Source organism: Geospiza fortis, unplaced genomic scaffold (genome assembly GCF_000277835.1).
Source record: "Geospiza fortis unplaced genomic scaffold, GeoFor_1.0 scaffold114, whole genome shotgun sequence".
Lineage (NCBI taxonomy): Eukaryota > Metazoa > Chordata > Aves > Passeriformes > Thraupidae > Geospiza > Geospiza fortis.
Window position 1 is genome coordinate 2,467,644 of NW_005054383.1, and position 19,154 is coordinate 2,486,797.

General features: G+C 42.5%; 1 protein-coding gene across 1 annotated transcript in view; it reads left to right on the top strand.

Annotated features, from left to right (window-relative positions):
- CREBBP (CREB binding protein) overlaps positions 1-19,154 on the top strand; it is an 84,071-nt gene that overhangs the window by 52,721 nt on the left and 12,196 nt on the right. The window contains 11 exon segments of the mRNA XM_014308739.2: positions 33-212; positions 440-626; positions 4,451-4,569; positions 4,769-5,008; positions 5,451-5,539; positions 11,050-11,130; positions 11,820-11,876; positions 13,052-13,129; positions 13,605-13,672; positions 17,719-17,869; positions 19,011-19,154. Coding sequence (XP_014164214.1) covers positions 33-212; positions 440-626; positions 4,451-4,569; positions 4,769-5,008; positions 5,451-5,539; positions 11,050-11,130; positions 11,820-11,876; positions 13,052-13,129; positions 13,605-13,672; positions 17,719-17,869; positions 19,011-19,154 — 1,394 coding nt within the window.

The following is a 19,154-nucleotide window of genomic DNA, read 5'->3' on the forward strand; positions in this document are numbered from 1 at the left end:
AGTGTCTTTCTTTTGTACTGTTTTTACAACAGCTATCCCAGGCAGCAGCTAGTATTGATAACAGGGTCCCCACCCCTGCCTCAGTTGCTAGTGCTGATACGAATTCCCAGCAACTAGGACCAGATGCACCAATGCTAGAAAGCAAATCAGAAGTTAAAACTGAAGAAACTGAGCCAGAGACTAGTGAGACACAAGTGGAAGCTAAGACTGAGGTAAATGAGATTCTCTACAGCTTAACTGAAAGCAGTGATAGATATAAAAGCACTTAATGATGTGTCTGACTCGGTGAGCTAAGGGGCGAGAGGAGGGTCGTTACTGCAAAGTAACTCCTGAGGAAAGCCATGGATGGAAAGTGCTTCAACAGTCTCAAACTAATATTTTGATGGCTGAAGTTTGGGTTGTAGATGTAACAGTACCTCTTGTTGCATCCTTTCTTAAGGTGGAGGAGGATTTACAAGGAACTTCACAAATAAAAGAAGAAACAGATGGAACGGAACTGAAGCAGGAGCCAATGGAGATTGAAGAAAAGAAGCCTGAAATTAAAGCAGAGGCTAAAGAGGAAGAGGAGAGTGGCACTAATGGAACCACTTCACAATCCACATCACCATCTCAGCCCCGCAAGAAAAGTACGTGTGTGAGCACTGAGTTCCCCTGTGTGCTTTGCTTTCAGTAACATTTGTTTTCCACAGTCTCAGCTCCTGCTGGGAGGTTTGTTTTACACTTGTGTTTCCAGCACGTGGAGCTCTGGGAGATCGATACTCTGTAACTTAATTTTGAAAGTAGCATTCCTTTAATGTTACATGAATCAGGTGAGAAAAGCAAGTCACTGTGCCCTTGATCTCAGCAGTGCCTGCCCAGAAGGGCCAAGGCAGTAAGGCAGTGATTGCTGGAGGAATTAAATACATAAATCCCTCCCTGTACATCTTGGTGCTCTTTGAGGAGAGCTCAGTGCAGATAAGAGTGCTTTCAGTAACCAAGGATATCCATTGCTTTTCTTTTCCTGTTAAGAGGCTGCACACACCACCTTTATCCTGAGTTTTGTCAGTCACTTTTCTGAGAATCAGGCACTTGAACTCTCCTGAACCTCTGTTCCTCCGAGGCTGGACTGCTGCAAGAGGCTTAACGTTTATTTTAGAGTCCTGTGTTTTCAGGACTTGAAAGTTTTCAGTGTAGTGTTCATTTGCTCAGCAGTCTCTTAAATTGAGCTGCAGTGTCAGCACAGATTGAGGTGTGACTGCATCTGTACTCAAGGGAACTTCATGGTGCTGCAGGTTATATAAATGTTTGGGTGCCTTGTGTTAGTAAGAAATAAATAAGATTATTAAACCAGAAATATATTTCTCTGCTTGCAGTGCAGGCTTTGTGGCAGGCTGCAAGATAAGTTTTCAGACTCAAAAACCTTAGCAGTTTTGAGACCTCTGTCTTTTGGCATCTGCTTTATTGAAGTGGTGTTTTCTGTGGTTAGTTTTAGTTTTCAACCAAAGGGAAGCTTTCAACATGCTGCAAATGTCAAAAAAATCTACATCTCCTTGATGTGCTTTGGGTTGCATTTGGTTACTAACCATAACCTTTCTGTAATAAATCACTATAAAACACATTTCTCTGCAGATTGATGTTTTCAACTGGCAGCAGAGTGGGGCACCCAAACGAGAGCCCACTGCAGAACCAACTGGCAGAGCCTTTTCCAACCCAAATTTAACACAGGGAGTGGGAAAAAAAGCTTATTAGCATTTCTGAGCCAGTGATATTCCCCGTGGAAGGAGTCACTGCTGCCTGGTAGGAATGTGCTTGCACAGGGAAGGTTCTTGCAGAGTCAGTTCAGGCTGGGTCACCACGTATTCCAATTCCTCCTTTGGTGACACAGTTTTATCTTGGAAGCTTTGTCACCCAGTAACTGTGCAGTGCAAAGCACGTGCTGTGTGGGCAGGTACAACCTCAGACATGAGTTTAAAGGGTGGCATTTTCTCACCAAGGAGTTTGTTCAGTGTTAATTGAGCTTTGGTATTAAAATGCTGAATAAACCAAGAGGTATTGGAGAGTAATTGCTGCCAAGTGTGCTGAAGGGATAGGTGGTATTTTAAAACTACTGAAGAGACTGATCAGGAGTTTTGCATGGGTTGCTGAAGTATTGGGAATTCTTCCTCCTTCCCATGCAGGCAGATTCCTGAGGGCCATCCCACAGTAAGCTGGGACTGAGGGGGGGTGCCATGGACTATGTGCTATAATTTAGCAAGCAGAGCCTTTTTTTGCCTTTTTTTTTGCAAATCTAATGTGAGCAAGAAAGGGTGATCGTGGTTCCTTGCCTTGCAGTCTCAAAAACGCACTATAATACTCTTTTGGGCAGCTCCTGTCTCCTTGTAGGTGGCAGCTTCAGTTTGACCTTGAAGATGTTTTACTGGTTTCTTCACTTCTTTGTAAGGCATAATGGAAAACTTGCAGGAGTTTGGGTTTGAGGTGTATCTGTGTGTGCTGTCCTTGTAATTTTGAAAATATCTTATCTGCCTTTATGAATTTTCTCCTTAGTAATCATAAGCAGACTTGCCTTTGTTTGAAAAAGGCAAAAAACTTAAAAAGGTAGCATTGTACTGTTCTTTGGTAGGTTATACGTCAGCGTGAGTCAGGCAAAGATCCCATTTTCTTTTTACCACCCACACATCCGAGACAAAATGGGATAACTGGATGCCAGCTCCTTGCAAAGGTCTTCAAGCTACTGGAGGAGAACTGAGAGCATTTAATTTTGGAAAAAGGAGAGTGGGAAAAACAAAACTTCCTTGTAAAATCCATGTACAGGGAGATGCTATGATCAAATGTGCTGGTATTAGTCATAGTCCTCAGAGGCAGAGCAACTGAAGATGAAGGCAAGCTTTCTGTATGTTTTTAGGCAGAGTAATAAATTAAAATAACAATTGGATTATCACTTTGATTTTTTTTCAAATTTCAAAATGAAAGTGGGTTATAAACTTTATCAGCAAAGACAATTAGGCTTTAAGGAACCTGGCAAAAGTCACACTGGTTCTCTGTAGTTTGAGTTTAAAATAAGGTTGGATTTACTGTGAAAGATACTGTAGCTTAGTGGTATGTTATTATAGGAGAAAATTCTAAAAGCAGTGTCGAGCAGGTAGTCAGAATAGATTATTAAAAGGTACTTTTTGACCTTTACATTTCATTAAATGAAATAATTCAGATTATCACATTATGAACTGTCTGAATCAGAGCAGTAGGGAATACTGTTCCTCATTAATGGGATTTATTATTTATTTCTGTTCTTGAGGATCCCATAACATAATGTGCAAGAGTTGTTTATAAAACTTTGGAAGTCTGTAGTAGGAAAAACTGCCTGCATGTATGGTATTGATAAATATGGAAGAGAATTGCCATTTTGTTGGGAGTGAGATTGTGGCAACAGCTGAAATGATCATACAACCAATGGGGTAGTGTCAGCTTAATTTGTCTTCCCTTTTTTTGTGTGTACTCTTTGATATCATAGATTTTGATCTCAATGTCCCAAAAAGCAATTTATATCATACCAAAATACCATTTGAGTGAGAAAAGCAATGATCAGCCTCAAAAGGGTCACTGAGCCCTGTTGATTCAAGTGCTTTTAGCAGAATTAATTGCTCCATTTTATTGGTATTGTTCTCATTTCATCCAGGTAGATAAATATTAGATGCCATCCTGCTTTCCTTAGTTGTCTTTTTTTGTCAATGATAGGCATTCTTCCCTATTTAAAGACACTGTTCCTAAGGAAATAAATGTAATTACACTGCTGAGATGTTCAAAGAACTCTCCAAGTTATCATTATTTTTCAGAAAATGTATTGCCTTTTTTTGTCCTTGTCAGCCACTCCTGAAAGAATCATGGCTGTTGCCATGCCACTGTTGCCAAGTGGTGGCATAGAAATCTGGAAGTATTAACACTTTCAAAATCAATTAACGATCCATCAGAGCAGGACTGTTTGCACACCATGGCCAGGAAAATTCCTGTGCCAGCTCTCAGGACATCTGGTCACTCTCTGTAGAGCTGGCTCCTCACCCCTGCCCACTGCAGTGGGTTTTGCTGGAGGAATCTTGGCTTGGAAATAGCGAGCAAGGTTAGAAGGGAGGGAGGGAAAATTGTGCTCAGTCTCTCCTTTGAGGAGAAAAGGTTCATTCATGTTGAAACAATTGATTTAATTTGATTCTCTGTAAGTTGTGAGGGTTTTTTTAATGCTACAGAATATGTATCATCATGGGCTAGAGTTGTTCCCATATCCCTATTTTGGGAATATCTCTGCTGTGATCTGAGTGGATACAAGGCTGTGTTTGCCTCTTGTAAGTGAGGTTTTACCTCTGATCAGGAAAACTCTTTGCAGAGTTTTACTTAATGTATTTCTTTGGGGGTTTTTTAGGGGAGTCAAGAGATTAGGAAACAAGGAGGGCAATTTTCTAACCTTTCTGACTTCCATTTGCAGTTTTCAAGCCCGAGGAGCTGCGCCAGGCTCTCATGCCCACCCTGGAGGCTTTGTACCGGCAGGACCCAGAGTCCCTTCCCTTCAGACAGCCTGTGGATCCCCAGCTCCTAGGGATTCCGGTGAGTTGGCATTCAAAAAACCCTATAAAAATATTCTCCTACTTTTTAAATTTATTTATTTATTTGTAAGTATTCTTCTATTTTTATCTTTGCTCAGGTAAACATTTTCCCTTTTTTCCACATCTTGAAAAACCTAAAAAAATTTAAAAATTCAGGTTTTTCACCTTAAAAAAATCCGTGTTTTTTGCTGTTTTTACAGGATTATTTTGACATTGTGAAGAATCCCATGGATCTGTCGACCATCAAGCGCAAGCTGGACACGGGGCAGTACCAGGAGCCCTGGCAGTACGTGGATGATGTGTGGCTGATGTTCAACAATGCCTGGCTCTACAACCGCAAGACTTCCCGGGTCTACAAGTTTTGCACTAAGCTGGCAGAGGTGTTTGAGCAGGAGATTGACCCAGTCATGCAGTCCCTGGGTTACTGCTGTGGGCGCAAGGTGGGTGTCCCAGTGTCCCAGGGAGTTCTTCCCAGCAGCCCAGCTGCAGTCAGCACACAAAGCTCCAGCCTGGGGGGCTTTGGTTTTGAAATAGAAATACTGAATGGAAGGGTTGTAGAAAGTTTGGTTTTGTTATAAATATGGTCAGAGCTAAAAAGGTCAATAGCAGCTCTGTCATTCTGTTATTATTGTTGTCGTTTTCTCCCTCAGAGGACACCTTCTTTAGTTATAAGTAATATTACAATAATTCCCTGGTTTCCCATGCCCATAAAGCAGAGGTGAAAAGGCCAGCTGCTTTTAGAGTTGATGATTGTCACCAGATTGAGAGGGCAGTGCTGGTAAATTCACAATAGCTGGATACCCACAAGGATCAGTTTGCTTTGTAGACCCCTGCTGTACAAAATCCCCCATGGTAAAGCTGCTTTTCTCCCTTGTTTTGCAGTATGAGTTCTCTCCCCAGACCTTGTGCTGCTATGGCAAGCAGCTGTGTACCATTCCCCGGGACGCTGCCTACTACAGCTACCAGAACAGGTAAGTCCCTGAATCCAGGATTTCCCTTATTCAGGAAATCAGATCTCTTTTGAGTTCTCTGCACATACAGAGGATGAGGAGGATTTTAAACTTTTCCTTTCCTTTGTCAGCCAAGTCAGGGAGAAGTTCTTTTTTTATGTTTCCACGCTGTCCTTTTGCAGGTGACTCTTTGTTTTTCTGTGCTGCAGTGTGAGGCACTCTGTTCCTCAGTGCTTGCTCTTAGCCAGGCTGCCCCATGAAATGCTTCAGTGCAGGTCAAGTTGTCCATGTTTGCCATAAAATGAGGAGCAGGGCTTGCTGCAGGGAGAAGAGCAGGACTGCAAAAAGGCACTGGGAAATCCTCTTACCTTGTTCTGGGAGAATTAGGAAAATATGCAGGTTTCTTTACAAATTAGTGCTAGAATTTGCCAAGGGTACAGTGATTGATTGCAAGATTTATGTTTCCCCTTCCTAGTCTGTGCTTCATTATATATAAATTAGCTTGGAAACAGCATTAAAAACTACCCAGAGGCTCCATGAGAAGCTGTGAAAATTAAAATTTCTCTTATTTTTTAATTAATATTAGGACGTGGTGTTTCTATTATTATTAATAAACAATTGTTAGATTAATTTTCCATTTAATGCTTAAATCACCAGTGTTAAAATCACAGAGCAAACTCAAAATTTGGCTTTAATTTTGATTTCTTAGATGATGTGTGTCTTCCCCCCCCCAAATAAAATTCACAATACGAATGGGCTGAGACAAAAGCTTTGTTTTAAATAGGGAAAAGGAAGTTATGAATTGTTTTGCAGAGGCTTGGCAGCCTCTAGCCAGCCTTGCCAGCTGTGAACTCACAGAACCAATTCAGACTTCCAGCACTTGTATTTCATTTTTGGGCCATCCCTTCTCTCCAAACATGCTCTTGGGAAGCTCCCAGCCTGTTGAGCCCCACTCTGGGGCAGCACAATGTGGGAGAGGAAAATGTGTCATCCCACCTCGTGTGGGGGGCCTTGGGTGGCCTTTGGGAAGCACAAAGTATTGACAGGCAGGAATAAATTCATGAGCTCTCATAAAAACTTTTATACAGCCACTGTGGACTCTGAAAAGTCAGGCTAAAGAGAAATCAAGCAATTAAAATGTATTTAAAGAGACACTTCAGTACTGGCATTGGGGAAAAATAACCCATACCCTTAAATGCTGGTAAAATTTAAATTACTTTTCGTGTTGTCCATTCTGTGTTTGGAAAGAATAGTAACTTCAGATTGAATTGGATTGAAGAAGGGCTCATTCTTCTTTCAGAAGTGCCTTCCCAGTTTGTTTGTGTTAAATCATTTGGATTATTCCATGGAAGGCAAGGTTGGTCCAGGGTGAGGGGAGCAGAGGGTTCCTCTGCACTGGGGGCTGCAATATTCCACTTTTCTGCCTATTAGAAACATGAAAGTCCATTTAAGTCAGATTTTTCTGCTCATCCAGTTGCCTTGAGAAGGGAGTAAGGGTTTGTGGTTTGGGGTGGGGTTGAGTTCAGGAGGAGTGTGTTTATAAATTGCTTTGCAGAGGCTGGCCAGCCTCTAGCCAGCCTTGCCAGCTGTGAACTCACAGAACCAATTCAGACTTCCAGCACTTGTATTTCATTTTTGGGCCATCCCTTCTCTCCAAACATGCTCTTGGGAAGCTCCCAGCCTGTTGAGCCCCACTCTGGGGCAGCACAATGTGGGAGAGGAAAATGTGTCATCCCACCTCGTGTGGGGGGCCTTGGGTGGCCTTTGGGAAGCACAAAGTATTGACAGGCAGGAATAAATTCATGAGCTCTCATAAAAACTTTTATACAGCCACTGTGGACTCTGAAAAGTCAGGCTAAAGAGAAATCAAGCAATTAAAATGTATTTAAAGAGACACTTCAGTACTGGCATTGGGGAAAAATAACCCATACCCTTAAATGCTGGTAAAATTTAAATTACTTTTCGTGTTGTCCATTCTGTGTTTGGAAAGAATAGTAACTTCAGATTGAATTGGATTGAAGAAGGGCTCATTCTTCTTTCAGAAGTGCCTTCCCAGTTTGTTTGTGTTAAATCATTTGGATTATTCCATGGAAGGCAAGGTTGGTCCAGGGTGAGGGGAGCAGAGGGTTCCTCTGCACTGGGGGCTGCAATATTCCACTTTTCTGCCTATTAGAAACATGAAAGTCCATTTAAGTCAGATTTTTCTGCTCATCCAGTTGCCTTGAGAAGGGAGTAAGGGTTTGTGGTTTGGGGTGGGGTTGAGTTCAGGAGGAGTGTGAGGTTTTCTGTTTCAGGCCCAACAAAGGCAGTGATGAATGATTGGGGCTTTCAAAAAGGTATTTCTAAAGATAATCACCATATTGTTAAGTAATAGTCCATTTTACATAGAAAGCCCCTGTTCATCAGCTCTAAACCATTCAAATTTCCTGGGACAGTGATCTTCAAATCTTAGATGTTCTTAAACAAGTAATCAAGTGAAAAACAAGTTCCATGCTTCCAGCAGACCTTTAATTGGTCAAATGTTCTTGAATTTTCCATGTACAGAGCAGGCAAAATTGTATGCACTTAAAGTCCAGAGTATCACATGACTAAATTACAACTAAGGATATCTAGACACCATTGAATAAATGAGCTCAGGCACTACAGTTCAATCATTAAGTTAATTATTTGGTGTAGAACTGTTCAGATTCCATAATAAGGCAGAAATTCAGGTTGAAGTGTTCAGAAAATGCGCTGCATGTGTGAATATCCAGTTGAGAAAACCGAGTGGTGTTTCAGGTCAATACTGCCATCCAGTTATGAATTTAGAATTGCCTTTGCACTTAATTACAGTGGGGAATTCACCTGTTCATGTGAGACTGAGCATTTTCTGGACTTTGGTGTTGAACCATAACATTGCTCTTTAATAAACAGGAGTCCCCTGAACAGTCTGCATTTGAAAAGCTTTTCATGTTTGATGTGTTGCAATAAGTGCATTCTTTGGGGTTTCTCTGGCTGCTGTAACTACAATATTGTGTGTTTTTTATGGGTTTTGCTGAATATTTGTGGTGACATGCAAAAGGCAGGTCTCTGTTTCTGAGGGTCCACATCCATAATAAGTTACAGCTATTGCTTCACCTTGGTTATTTTATGGACAAATGTTCATGATCTTTAGGTGATTCATTTTCACTGTACTTCAGTTTTTATTTCCTCATTTTAATATCATGGATTAAAGCTTAGAGTGCTTTGAAAGCCCCTAAGTTATTCTGAAAATGGATCAGAATTAACATTTTCTGGGACTGTTTAAATGTAGCAAATTATTAATAGGAGCCTTGGCCGTGAATTTTTCTGGCTTCACTCTCCTGTATTTGGATCCTCCTGATTTTCAGTCCTTCCCAATCTGACTCTTCAAATGATGAGCAACTGTGTTAGTAAGGAAAATAATGGTAGGGGTTTTAATTTAAGAAAAATTTAAAGAAGCACATTATAGGAAAAAGAGAAATGGACAATGTATGAAAGGATGTAAACCTCTAAACCTCTTATGTTTGGATTTTTAAAAAATTATTAACTACTATGTTATCAGTTTAGGGATGGGGTGTGAGGGGCAAGGGAAGTCAGTGGAAATGAGATGTGCTGTGCCTGTGCCCACTCCTGAAACCCTCCTCTCTAACAACCACGATGTATTTATCATGCCCAATGATAAATTAGTGGAATACATTCGTTTTTCCCCTGGCCTTGCTGTGTTGCATTCTCAGCTCCCAAAGCCTGCTTTTCCTTGGGAGGGAGATGTGTTTGATGCCAGGGGAGTGCCCTAGGAGGAGCTGGGGGCAGTTTCAGGGGGGTTAGGCTGGCAGTGGCTCCATGGCAGTGTCACTGGGGTTGGGTTAACTGGAACCAGCCCTTCCCAGGGCTCGCTGGGCTCCTCCTGCCCCTGCAGCTCCTGCAGCAGCTTCCAGGCTTCAGGGATGGCTCATGGAGCATCTCCCCTGGCCAGGATGGCCCCAGTGTGTCCCAGCAGTAATTCTGATCCATCCCATGCCATCAGGGCTGTCTCCAGGCCAGGAGCTCTCTGGGATTGCAGTTGAGGTGTCCGGGGTGGGCTGAGGGGGCAGAGCTGCCCCATTGCTCAGGCTCCATGCTGGAGTTGTTGGTTCATTGTGACCCTGAGTCCCCTTGGTGCCTGTGACACTCCCACCCCACGGCTCTGGTGTCTGAGTACTAAACCTGCCTCGTTCTGTGCTGCCATCGCTGCTTCCACTCTCTCACTCTCCATCAAGCTCCTTTATTTTTGATGATCCTTTGTGGCCTTCCTGCATTTTACAGCTGTGGCCTCTCTGTTACCTTTGTTCATGTGTGAATTCATATCCTTTCCAAACATTTAGCCTCCTTTTTTTTTTCTTTTTTTTCTTTTTTTTTTTTTTTAGTGACCCTGACAACTTTGGTTCCAGTTCATCTGAAACAAACAACCAAAAAAAAAAACCCAAAACAAAAACCCCACCAAACACACACCCCCCTTCCCAAAATCCATGTAACTTTGATGTTATTTTATTTTTTCAAATGCAGATTGTATTTTCATAGAGTTATATTCCAATTTACTCAGCTTGGTTTGGTAAACTGCAGAATTGTTTTTGCTGAGTATGACTTGGATTGGCTCTTGGTCTGGTGACCAAAAATTGTACCTAGCCTTATGTTCAATTTGTAAAGCTTAATTAATTAATTCCACATCCTGAATGTACCTGATAAATATATTGTATGTATGTACAATATTTCATGTTGTTCACATATATACATATATTGTATTTTTATATATAAATGGCTGGAAACTCTGACCCATAATTGCATTTCTGTTAAATGTTTGTCTAGAGTATGGATTTGGTTTCATTTATATGAAAGAATGTTAGCTGAGCAATTGGTCACATTTAATCTTACAATCAAATTTTGAATTTATTGCTTTTATGGATTTTTTCAATATCAAGTGTTTCTGCTTTTGCAGTTTTGACTCACAATCAGTAAATGCTTTCAGCATATTTCCTAATTACTTAAATCTGTAATAAATGTGTCCTTAAAGCTTGTTGACAGGCTCCTTTTTACCCAATCAGTCACAAGCCTGGAATCAAAGAGAATTTTTTTTCCCTGAGCGATGCAAATCAAATCCAAATTCTTAAATTTGAAGCCTGTACAAAGGTAGCTCTTGGTGGCTACTGCCCAAATCCTGCCCAGCTTTGGGCAGTGAGGCCCAGCACTTGTTACAATGTGTGAAATGAGACCGAATGCTAATCTGTGCTTTGCCTTGGCTTTCTGCTCTGTGTTGTCTTGGTGTTTGCGTCTTACCTCTTACGTCTGTGCTGTTTGTTCCCTCCCCTGTTCTCTAATCCTGCCCTCCCCTCCCTCTGTGCCTCCTCATTGTCCACACTGACCCATCAATCAACCAACAACGTCCCCCCTTCCGTCGTGCTCCTGGTGATCTGCCCTGCCCTGGTTGGTGGCTCCGTGCTTGGGTGGCTGTGTTTGTGCTGGACCAGCTCACCCAAATATGGCCTTCTTGCTGACAGGTATCACTTCTGTGAGAAGTGTTTCACTGAAATCCAGGGGGAGAATGTCACCCTGGGTGATGACCCTTCCCAGCCTCAAACGTAAGTCTCTTGCTTTCCTCTGCAGCCTGAATTTTGGAGTGGGGCAGGGGGAGGGTGTCCTGGTTTGGCAGTAAAACCCAGACCTGTGGGTGGTATCTGGGGGGAAATAAATGCTCTATTCCTTCTTAGCAGGAGATTTATAGGGACAGGATTAGGAGCTGTTGGGTCTGTTACTCTGCCCAGCCCTGCTGCCCATTCCCGGGGTGCAGACCCTGGGTAATGTGTTTGCAGGGGAGCAGTGGAAGCTGTGTCAATAAATGTCACTAATCCATCACCTTTTCTAATGGAAAACCTCCATCTAATTCTGATATCTTTTGAAGCACAGCTCATGTTTCTAAAACCAAAGGCTTGCCTCTAACCTGGCCAGAAAAAATCAGGTTTGAGGCTTATGAGCTGGTTTGGAAGGTGGTTGCTTTACTGACAGTAGCTTCCCTTGTTCTTTATGATTTTAATTTTATGTGTAGACTTGGATATCTCTTGCTTTTAATTTACATAGAAAGTGAAATGGGAAAAATATTTTCTGTAGCTTAAAATACAATTAACTGAATTGCTTGCTCTGACCAGAAAATAAATACTGAGGTGCTTTCTTCAGACTTGAGGTTTGCTGCAATTCAGCAGAGCATGATATTGTGTCTGAGCCTCTGATGTGAGGGTGCTACTGAGTTTTCATATTAACTCTTTGTCTCTAGAACCATCTCTAAGGATCAGTTTGAAAAGAAGAAAAACGATACCCTGGATCCAGAGCCGTGAGTACCAGGCTGTTGTTTTCCTTCCCAAAATCTCTCTGCTTCCACTTGTCCTTCAGCCAGCAGGGCAGAAATGGGGCAGGGAGTAAAGAACTCTTCTGTTGCCCCTTCCCTGCCCAAGCAGACTGCAGAATCCTTCCCTGAAATTCATGGCACAGCACCCAAAGTCAGTGTCTGATTTGCTACCCCAGAGGACCACAGGGGCCTGTTCCACAGACAGTTCCTTGTTCTGTTATTTGGGTAATTCCAGGGCTGAGCCCTGCCAGGGCTGGGAATGGCCCTCCTTCCTCCAGAGCTTTCACTCTGCAATCCTGGGGCACTTCTGCATTTTCCCCTGGTGGTTCTAAAGCACATTTTTCTCTTCCCTGGGTGCTGAGCCCACCCAAAGGCCAAGGCACCCTGTGTGACCCTGGGGAGCTGAACACGGGGTTGCTTTTCCTGCAGTGGGATTTTATCATCCTGCTCCCTGTTCTCTGGCAGTTTGAGGCACAACACAATTTGATTCCTTTGCTTATCTTTGCAAATTCTAAATAGAGCTGGAAGGCTGAACTGAGACAGACCCCAGTGCTTCTTAACCTGCTTCTTAACCTACCCTGCACTCTGGACTGGGAAAACCTCTACGAGTTTTCCCATCCAGAAAAAGAATTCTGACACAATTTTTTGACCAGAAAACAAAGGATAAAGACAAGACTACAGCAGAGCCATGCAGGCAAAGACAAGTTAATACATGTTTTTTTGGCAGGGTGGCTCATGAATGACTAGCTCTTACATTTACAGTAAGTTGAGCAACCATTTATTCAGCTTGTGGTTGTTGCAGCAATTCAGAATTAAATCTGTGGAGGTATTGTTGAGAATTCTGTGAAACTGGGATTCTGCTTAGAGGAGGACAGAAAAGATCCAGAAAAATTGTGCATGACAGCCCCTTTCAGATTTTTAAACCAGCACATTTTGCAATTTATATATAGGTATAGATGTATATGTATAACTTGCACATGGATTGATAGATGTACATCTGAATCTATTCTGAGTATTTCTTTAAACTTAGATGTAAATTGGACCTGATGAAATTGATTCAGCTCTTAGCAGAGGATTGGCAACTCCTTCTTTCATTCTGAATTCTGGAAAATTACTTACCTAACACCAAAGGTAATTTGCTGCTGGCTTTTTCTCTTCAGGTTTGTTGACTGCAAAGAATGTGGTCGGAAGATGCACCAGATTTGTGTGTTACATTATGATATTATTTGGCCTTCAGGGTAAGAGATGCTTGTTAGTTTTTTACCCCTTGTATAATGAGACTGATATAGTTTATGTAATTAAAGACTTTCTACCTTTGTTCTTTAATATGTGGGCACAGCCTTTTGAAGAACTGGGGACAAAGGGACAAAGCATTCCTAAATAAAATACTTTTTTTGTGTGGTGGGTCTTAGTTCAGTATATTGAAATGAAAATGTATATATTCATCCACACAGATTTGTTTGGTTTCTTTCTAACTCTTAACCAAGGGCAGCTGGCTGGAGGGGAGTTTGTGTGCACAGAACACAAATGCAGGTGTAACTGCTTGGCAGAGTTAAACCAGCTTTAAATCCCTTAAAATGGAGTGAAATAAGCTGTTCAAAGCCAGGGAAAAAGATATTGTACTCTGACATCTAAATTACATGTTCAAACATTGGGTTTAAGCTCACCAATAATGGGTTTATGCTAAATTTTTGGCTTTTTTTTTCTCAATAGGTTTGTCTGTGATAATTGTCTGAAGAAAACTGGTAGAACACGCAAAGAAAACAAATTCAGTGCTAAAAGTGAGTTTGGTATTCCTGTTTTTATCTTCATCTTCTCCCTGCCACCCCTAATGGGTTTTTGATTGAGACTTTGTGTTGTCATGACAGACAGCACAGGAGCATTTGCAAAATGGGGAGCAGCACAGCCTGAGGCTGTTGGAATTTTAATCAACATTTGAAAGCCCTGCTGTTTATGTGTTTGTGGTCAGTCTTGTTGCTGCTTGGTGTGTTTGACATCTTTGTCGTTATTTTCTAGGGTTAAAAGCAGAAAGGGACAAATAGAACAGGAGGAGCACAGGGCTGTGTGTGCTTCACTGGCTGCATTCAGCCAGGTCTCCATGGAGGGTTGGAGCTCTAGTGACACGATTGTCACCTCTGTGCCCTTCCCATAACCTGTAGGAACCAATTGTGCTGCAGTTCAGGTGCTGCTGCAAGCACCAGAGTGTGGGAAGAGCTTTTCTTGCCTCCAGAACAGGGCTGGGGTGAGAACTGAGCCACTCCTTGCACTGGGTGCTGCTGGCAGTGACCATTGCCATGGTCTGGTGGAAATGGGCACTGGAGAGAGGCCCAGGAGATGCCAGCTCAGGTTGGCTCAGCCTCCAGAATCCTCACAGGGAGCACGACTGGGACATTTTTATTCATGCAGGTCAGATGGGGCAGGAGAAGGGGCTGGTGTTGGAAATGCAGAGGGCAGAAATATAAAGTGAGTGTGGACACCAAGGGGCTGATTCAGGCACTTGAATGAGCAGAACTTGCAGGGACATTTCATTCCTCCCTTGATTCCTTCCTTGATCCTTCCTTGATCAAGATGAGCTTTAAGGTCCCTTCCAACCCAAACCATTCCATGATTCTATAAAATAAGATTTTAAGTGTATAAATCCCTTAGAAAGTTAAATAGTCCTGTGAGTATATGAGGTTTTTTCCCCAGTAATTGGACATCACTGGGTGAGGTTGTGCCAGCATTCCAAGCTGGGATGAAGGCAAAGGTTTGGCATTAAAACTGTAACTTCTTGAGAACTTCACGTGTGGTTGATTGTGTAACAGGAGATGTGGAGGGGGTGATTTGCAGATGATGATGATGTTGTGGGGCATGGGGGGTTCCAGCAATCAGAACAGTCTCTGGAGTAACCTGATGCACTCAAGAGGGTTTTGTTAAAGAGGCCTAAATTAGTCTCATTAAAGACAGATTAAAACTGGAGGAGAACATTAATAAAATGATGAAATCCAACTGTAGTGTTAGACACCCATTTTAAATGGATTCTCTTCTGTTCTGTGCTGACTTTACAGCATGTATTGATATAAATTTCCTTAAAATAAGTGTGTGATTCCCTGGGTATCTGCAGTTGTTCTGTGGCTCTGGTTAAAGTTTGAGTAACCAGCCATGCAAGAGCAGGGAAGGGAAAGGAAAGTCTGTTCTTGTCATCAAAACCTTGGTCCTGCTGCTGACCTGAAAACAAACTTAAGCAGTGAAAGTTTGAAACATTACCGTGTTCCCTCTTCTAAAAAAAACCATTTACTGCCCAAGTTGCCATCAATATTCCTCCATCTCTCAAGCATGATGGCACAACTGCTGATAACCAAGACAGCACATCCCTCAGCTCTTGTGGAACATTCATGTTCCTAATGGACAGTGAGTAAAATTGGTTATTTTAACTGATAGCCTGCCAGATATAACCAGTGTGCAGCTGGGTTCTGCTGGAAAACCCTGAACTTCTGAAGTATTTGTTTTGCTAAGAAAATCTACAAATACTACCTCACCAGTAGCCAGTGCAGAGAGGTTCAAAGACAAAAGATATCCTGACAAATCATTCACCCAAAGCAGTTTCCTGACAAGAAGTCACAAGAAGGAGTTGGAGTTTCTTCCTCTCCGTCCAATTACTCAGCACTAACAGAGGCCTGGCCATTGCTGCTGTCACAGACCTGTGCTGGAGGTTTCTCCCCAGCAGCTTGGGTGCCTTTTCCAGGTTGGCCCTGCAGTTTTCACTGAGCTTTGAGCTTTTGTTAGAGGTGCATGTGTGAGAACTGTCCAAGAACCAAAGCCCAACTGCTTTCTAAAACTCCTTTCACTCACATTCTAAGAGATCAAAATATGCAACTTTTAGATCCTTTGCTTACAGTACATGTAATTTTAATGCTGCCTATTTCTTTTATCTCCTCATCTGGTCTTTTTGGGTTTGTTGGTTTCCAAGCTTTAATGCATAAGGAAGGAAGAGGATACTCCTTGGTTGCTTAGCATTGGGAAGATGAAAAGATGCAAACACAACAAGGCAGTAGAGTTCACTCCAGTGGCTTTCTGAAAATGTTCCCACTCATCAGCTGAAATGGAACCCTTTCTTCTGTATCTGTTTGTCTTCAGAGAAAAGAACAGAACAAAACAATTCCCTCATAAAGTATTTGTGGATTTCCTTTAGAACCATCCCCCTGCTGTTATATGGAAATGCCAATACAGTGTATGGGAGTGGGAGATCCTGGGAAAGGCTCAGTTGTTGGAACTGGTAAAGGACATGGTGTTTTTACTTCAGCCTGCCTATAAATTGCATTTTTAAATTCAAATTATTAATTGCTTCCAGGTAAATGATATTTAGACTGTTTTGTGCTGGTTCTGACCAGAGAATCTTACTGGACAAGGGGACAAGCTAAAAGATGTAAATCAAAATTGCTGCCTTTGGCAATTTCTGTAAACTCATTGTAATTTAACTACCAAGAGGGCAGGGTTAGGTGGGATATTGGGAAGAAATCCTTCCCTGGCAGGGTGGGCAGGCCCTGGCACAGGGTGCCCAGAGCAGCTGGGGCTGCCCCTGCATCCCTGGCAGTGCCCAAGGCCAGGCTGGGCAGGGCTTGGAGCAGCCTGGGACAGTGGGAGGTGTCCCTGCCATGGCAGGGGTGGCACTGGATGGGCTTTGAGGTCCCTTCCAACCCAAACCATTCCATGGTTCTATAAAATAAAATGTTAAGTGTATAAATTCCTTAGAAATTGAAATAGTCCTTTGAGTATATGTGAGTTTTTTCCCCAGTATTGGAGCCCAAAGTAATTTTTAGCACAGATATTTCACTGCAGAATTCTGTGTGCAGGCTCAGAGTCAAGGAGGAACCAAGGGCCTTGTGTCAGGAGCCAAATATCAACTGAAAAATCAAATAACAGAGAGCAAAAATTAAATGCATTTTATTAAAATGAACATCTGTGGATTACACCCTTACTTTGGAAAAGATAGCAGATTGACCATAAAGTGAAGTGGAATTATGAGTGGTAAAATAAGTACAGCAGGATAAGGGGAATAGTGATAAATCTTCAAGTCAAAACAGTGGGGTCCTTCTGCTTTCTTAATTTAACCCAAAGTCATCATGATCTGTGTAATTTGTTGGGGATTTATTTGAAAACCATCACATCCTGTAAGACCACAAACCCAGCTCCCCACAAAAGCCAATTGTGAATGTAAAGATGGAGTGAGGGCATCTGCACAATCTGTGGACTTGAACTCCCCAAGACCTCCATCTCTGGGCAGGAACTATTTAACCTTGATGTGCAGATTGCTGCAACTGCAGTCCAAAAGCTCTCTTGAAAAGAAAAGCAAAAGCAATGAAATCTCCATTGAAGTCAAAAGGCTTTTCATTTCTGTTGATTTGCTTTGCTTTGCTTGAAAAGGTGTGGCATGGAGCCAGATCTGTGAAGTGATGTAATCTCTGTCAGCCAGCCAGAGTGGGGCTGGGAGGAGAAAACATTGGCAGGGCTCATAAAATAAGGCTGAAATTGAAAAATGCTACGTAAAGCTGCCTTTGTTAGCTCACTTACAGGGTAATTGTGGCACTCCAGTGGGTTCAGCTGCCACAGTGGGGTGTGGAAAGCAGGGGGGGTTTTACTTCTGGGGAAAAGCAGGGATGGGTTTGCATCTCTTCATTTTGACTGTATAAATCAAACCATCCAGTTTTCACATGGAGGTAAAACAAAAGGGAAAAAACCTATTTCCTTCCAGAGGAGGAAGCTGCAAGAGCCCTGGAGCACAGCACAGCCTGACCTGAGCAGCTCCAGGGCTAACATTTCCTTGGTGTGTTCTCCCCTTGCCTTGCAGGGCTGCAGACCACACGTTTAGGGAACCATTTGGAAGACAGAGTGAACAAATTCCTGCGGCGCCAGAACCATCCTGAGGCTGGAGAGGTCTTTGTCAGAGTGGTAGCAAGCTCAGATAAGACAGTAGAAGTTAAACCAGGAATGAAATCCAGGTTAGTCTTGTTCATTATAATGAATGCAATCCTTTTTGTTTATTTTATTTTGAAGTCTCCTTGACGGGGGGGGGGCTATTGTAAAATTGTGCCAATTTGCACCTTAATGCCTTTGCACGTTTTTGAAATTGGGCATGTTTAGGATTATGAAAGGTTAAAAAATGTAGAGGAAGTGACTGGTTTTGGGACATCCTTGCTTATAATACTGGGACTTTGTGTCACTCCATCTTGAGAGTGACCACATTTGGGTTACAGAATTCATTTGTTTGGAGCAGTTGCTGAGTTCTGTTCCTTATTCTTCCTTCATTTTGTTGTGTTTTTAGAAACACTTCAGCTTTCAGGAGTAATTTTTAATTTGTTTCATTATAAGTGAAAAGCTTAAAAGCTTTAGTCTGTGAAGTATTTTGGGTTAAATTCATAAAAACTGTGTTTATGTGATATCATACAAATGCATCACATTTTCTGCTCTGTAGCCTATTTAAAGGCTTGTGGTCTCTGAGGGTATTCATGTACTCAGTGCTGGCCTGTTCAGCCCTGTGTTCTATATGGAAACAGTCTCTCCATGAATTTACAGGGACAGGACTCCCTGTTTTACTCCAGCTCTGATCTGACCCCATTTGACTCCTGCCTAAAAATCACAGAATCACAGAATAATGAGGTTGGAAGAGACCTCTAAGATCATCAAGTCCAACCTGTGCCCTCACACCTGAACTAGACCATAGCACCAAGTGCCCTGTCCAGTCTTTTTTTAAACACATCCAGAGATGGTGATTCTACCACCACCCTGGGAAGAGCATTCCAGTACTTTATTATTCTTTCAGTGAAAATTTCTCCCTAATATCCAACCTATACCTTCCCTGACATAGCTTGAGCCTGTGTCCTCTGGTTCTGTCAGTGCTGCCTGGTGGCAGAGACCAACCCCACCTGTCTGCAGCCTGCCTTCAGGAAGGTGTAGAGAGCAATAAGGTCACCTCTGAGCCTCCTCTTCTCCAGGCTAAACAGCCCCAGCTCCTTCAAACATTCCTCAATGTTCCTAAGGAGTTAAAAATAAGGTTGACAATAATCCCCTCGTTCTGGTAGGACACTGCTTTAATAATTGGTATATTCTTTGGGGTTTTTTTTCTCCTGCCCTATCCTGCAGATTTGTGGACTCTGGTGAGATGTCAGAATCCTTCCCTTACCGTACCAAAGCTCTGTTTGCGTTTGAGGAGATCGATGGTGTGGATGTTTGTTTCTTTGGGATGCACGTGCAGGAGTACGGCTCGGACTGCCCCCCTCCCACCTC